We start from the raw sequence: 5,000 nt of genomic DNA on the forward strand, positions 1-5,000 counted from the left end.
TTTTATAATGTTGTGGATTTATATAGCACCTTTCACAGAACCCAATGTCGCTTAAATTCTGTAGTGTTTCTCTGTTTTGTTGTATGCTGTGTATATAAAGCAATTTGAACTGCAGTCCATGTCTGAAATAAATAATGTTTAATAAAGTTTAACATGACCATGATTAGGTTATTCTACAACAGTGTTTCTCAACCACTGAGTCGTGGCCCACTGCTGGGCTCAGAGTGCCATCTAGTGAGCCGCTCCAGTTAAGATGCTTCTTAAGAGCCTTCTATTTTTTTTATTTTTCTCTTCTGTTAAGAAGGCGTTTGGGAAACACTTCTTTGGAGCCTTCTTAACTCCTTAAGAAGCTTCTTAACTCCTTAAGAAGCTTCTTAACTCTTAAGAAGCTTCTTTGTTGGGAAACTCAGCCAATGTCTCTTTCCAGAAATCATGACCCAGTTACTCAAGATACAGTAATCCACAGATCTTGTTGTGAGCAGTTTCATGTAGGACTTATTTTCTTTCAACCGAACTACACCCGCTAGCTAAAGATGGATAGATAGCACCACAGGTACAGTATAAGAGGGATAATTATGTATTTTGGATTCGGGGGTGAACTGTCCCTTTAAGACCTCTCAAATCCTCTGTGCAGGTGAGGAACCTGACGCAGGATGGCGGTTTCGGCTCGTGGGCGCCGTGGCGACCCTGTAAGCACGACGACGGCGAGGGCTCGGTCAGCAGCTGTGTGTGTCGGGCTCGGGCGTGCGACGGCCCGGCGGCCCGCTGCGGTGGCGCCCGGTGTGAGGGCCCCACCATCCAGGTGGCTAACTGCTCCAGGTACAGACTCCAGGGTTTTAAACTGCTCCAGGTACAGACTCCAGGGTTTTAAACTGCTCCAGGTACAGACTCCAGGGTTTTAAACTGCTCCAGGTGCAGACTCCAGGGTTTTAAACTGCTCCAGGTACAGACTCCAGGGTTTTAAACTGCTCCAGGTACAGACTCCAGGGTTTTAAACTGATCCAGGTACAGACTCCAGGGTTTTAAACTGCTCCAGGTACAGACTCCAGGGTTTTAAACTGCTCCAGGTACAGACTCCAGGGTTTTAAACTGCTCCAGGTAGCTACAGATTCTTGTTCAAGATTAAAATTTCAGTTTAATAGCCACAGTAATCAGATTACAAACGAGGAATTTGACTTAGTACGAGTTTCCAGTGCAAATAGTGCCCAGCACCTACAGCTGGTAGTCATAGCAACGCCACAACGCTGCATGAAACTGTCGAACTGTCTGTATTTTTACAACAATATATGGCAAGTCGAGAGTCATCAGTAATACGTAATACATCTAAACTAAAAAATAAAATGTATTAAAAAAAGTTAATAAAAAACGTTTTTATTTTTTATTTTTGAGTGAGTGAAATGTTATGTTATATATAATGTTAAATATCTCTCCTTATGAAATACCGGTTCCTCAATATGACCTACATTAGCCTGGGTAAACCCAGCCCCCAGTGACCTGCTCTCAGACAGACTCTGCTCACTAGTCACAAGGTAGTGACTAGTGAGCAGGTTTGAGAGCCGGTCACGTGGGGGCTGGGTTTACCCAGGCTAGACCTACATGAGCAAATGACATGAGACCATCAGCGAGATAGATTAGATATTTCTTTATCGTTATTTACGTGCCTGCGCACCGCTCAGTACAGCGGAGTACAGCAGCCAGAAGCCCTGCCCGGCCAGTCACCACAAGGAAATGCCACGGCTCGGCTGCCGGCCTAGTGGGAGACTTGCGTCCTTTTTCTCTCTCAAAACAATTGAAAAACTGAGCAAGGAGATCGATTTTATTTCACCAGAGGCTGAAGGCAGCAAGACAAAAGACGACTGGAAATAACAGGATAGTTTGGGAAATAACGTTACACCCAAAGAGGCTAAACTCCACTAAACTGGTATCCAGACAGACAGTAAACACGGTTCTCTCTGACCCATAAGTGTTTCACATCACTGTATGGTACCGGCACCACCAGCCCTGGAACCATGACGGAGGTGATACTAAAAAGAGTATAGACTTAGCTCGCCTCAGTCTGGAATTTGCCCAGTGGAAAACCAAAAAAGGTAAGTACCGTAGTCAGATCAACAGTATAAGACAATACAGAGCTATACAGAAAAACAATCACAAATTATAGTCGATATATAGTTATAGTCGTTATAGTCGTTTAAGTGACATAATGGGGGGGTTAGGATAATATACGGAGGGGGGCCCCATACTTCAACAGTATTGGTTACTAACCCTAACCCAGTGGTCCCCAACCACCGGGCCGCGGACCGGTACCGGACCGAGCCGCTATTTTAATTTTTTTATAAACATAGGCTATAATATTATAGGCTGTGTGTGGTAGTTGATACATAGTTTCAAGTTGACGTTTATTTATGTTTGTAGTTAAAACAAAAACATAAATACTAATAGGCTACATACAGTACAACACAAAAGGCTGTTATTTACCCTTTGTCGCCACCTGGTGAGTAAATGTATATGTAACTAAAACCATTAAAATTGACAACCGGTCCGCGACTTTTTTTCCATGTATCTACCGGTCCTTGGCACAAAAAAGTTTGGCAACCCCTGCCCTAACCCATTTATAGGGATATTCTTTGTGTATCTTCTCTTTTTTTCCTCAACTATGAACATAATTGAACTGCTCTTCCAAAAGGGATAGCCTAATTTTGTGCTGATCAGTCATTTGGTAAGAGTAGATAGCAATTCCTCGTATTCTCAAGAAGACTCAATCATTTTCTATCAATTTCGCCTATTTGCTATGCCAGTTCTCTGATTACTGGCACCTAGAATGTGACAATATGCCGTCACGTGCCAAGTGCCGACCAAGCTGCCTGAATAGCAATGTAGTGGAATACTTGGGATGCAGGACAGGTAGGACATTTGCATTCCACTTTCACCTTTACTTTATTATCAACATTTCCCTGACACACCTAAATGAGCAGAGCTAGCGATACCATGGCATGCTGTAAAAATAGCAATAAGGAAACAGTGAATGGCCAGAATTCTCATTCTCATGTCGTTTGAGCTCCTAACTGACCAAAGGGATGAGTGTCCTCAGTGCCTGCGGCCCACGTGGCGTTGTCAAAAAAGGCCTTTCTGTGTGAGTTTGCATGTTCTCCCCGTGCTCCCCTGGGGTTTCCTCCAGATAGGAAGCCCTCTCTAAAAACATGCACACAAAAAAACAATGACCTACCACCATTTATGCTGCATATTACCCATAATTAGCATTATGTTATCAGAGCATTTAATATAGCAATAATACCTGAGAGGTTGTTCTTTACCCAACGTTTCAGCTGTGGCAGCAAATGTGTAATTGGTAAAATAACCCACCGTGAAATGCTTGGATCGTTAAAACAATTTGGGATGTATTATTGGTTGGACTTCTTATGTATGCCTGCTAGTAAGCCATGGAGTGACCACTATAAATATGTGTAGGTTTCTAGTAGTAAAACTAATTGGATTGTGATGTTAAAGTATTATTTTGGGGGGATTTATTGATCATTAGGTTAATGTTATGATATGGAGAATTTGCTAACAAGGTGTAAATGTCATTTCTTATTTCATTGTGACTTTAACCATGCATCTACTCACTGAGTATATAAGGCTTAGAGAGATTGGATGGCTCCACTTCATCTCAGAGGGGGTGAGAGGTGGTGGTGAAGGAAGCAAAATTGAATTGTGCCTTTACAGGAAGCTTCTGTTGAATTAGAGGACGGGCCCCCATCAGACCAGAGGCACTCAGACAAATTGTGGAATGTTTTATGCCATGGTTTTAGCTTGGATTGCTTCCCGGATCTATTTATGCAGCGGGACATTTGGATCCTGATTATTCAAAGATGGCGCCGGGGCCTAACAGAAAGGTTCTTCGTGAGGGATAGACCGATATATCGGGCCGATATGAGCCTTTTATTAAGAATTAGATCTGGTCCAGTCAGTTTCATCCACCTCCTATCAAAAGTATTGGTATTAGGGCAGGGTTTAGAAAAAGAAGATGCATCGATATCGAATCGATATTCATTTGAAGGAACTGATATCGATTCATAAATCTCAATATCAATGTTTTAATATGATGCCTTTTCCCGTGGATGCTTGAAGCTTAAACCCTGTTAGACTCACGTGGTCTAGATCTCGTAAACATCTGTAAACATACTATTAATATTTTTTATAATGCACCAGGTTATAGGGTTCCTTGTACAATCTACAGCATTAGAAAAATTGGTATTGTATCTGAAATATCGAATTGGAAATGGAATTGAATCAGCACCTTGTGTATTGGAATCATATCGAATCACGAAATTAGTGGCGATACCCAGCCCTAATTGGTTTAAAAAAATAAAAAAAAAAGACCAAGGCACTCTTCTAATAATTAAAAAAGCTTTAATAAAAGGCTTAGTTCATATTGGAACAATTAAAAGCCAAGCCAACATGTTTCGGCCAACAACCTGGCCTTCATCAGGGCAAAGAGTCGTTTTTTGTCCCTAATTGGTTTAATTGATATCAGCCTTCAAAAGCCCATATAGTTGAACCAAGTGTTTTGAGGGGGAATTGTATTTATCTGTAACAAAACTATAAAACCAAACCAACATGGAACCAATAACCACTTATGCAAACTGTGCAGCCCGGTCAGAATTTATCGGAGCACTCCGAGCTAGTGGTCATGTGGTGTGTGGGCTTTACGTGACTTATTACTAAAATGGATAAGGGCAAGTTCATCCAAATCTGGCTTGAGAACAGCGAATTTAGGTGTTTGATTGAAAGTAACAAATTTGAAACCGCTGCACCTTGTGCAAGAAAACCCTGAAATTAGGAACGTAGTATTTACATTTCTCATGTCACTTAATTCCTGTCCCTCAGGAATGGAGGCTGGACTCCCTGGTCTTCGTGGGGCCAGTGCAGCACCAGCTGTGGCATCGGCTTCGAGGTCAGACAGCGCTCCTGCAACAACCCCTCGCCTCGCCACGGGGGGCGAA

At 42.3% G+C, this 5,000-nt stretch overlaps 1 protein-coding gene across 1 annotated transcript in view; it reads left to right on the plus strand.

Annotated features, from left to right (window-relative positions):
• Nucleotides 1–5,000, plus strand: part of LOC310773537 (semaphorin-5B-like) — an 80,504-nt gene that overhangs the window by 61,042 nt on the left and 14,462 nt on the right. The window contains exons 13-14 of the mRNA XM_083633435.1: nucleotides 635–819; nucleotides 4,885–5,000. The exon at nucleotides 4,885–5,000 is cut by the window's right edge and continues 28 nt beyond it. Coding sequence (XP_083489561.1) covers nucleotides 635–819; nucleotides 4,885–5,000 — 301 coding nt within the window. The remainder of the gene's footprint in view (nucleotides 1–634; nucleotides 820–4,884) is intronic.

The sequence above is a fragment of the Poromitra crassiceps genome, assembly GCF_964638095.1.
Source record: "Poromitra crassiceps genome assembly, chromosome: 3".
Classification (NCBI taxonomy): Eukaryota; Metazoa; Chordata; class Actinopteri; order Beryciformes; family Melamphaidae; genus Poromitra; species Poromitra crassiceps.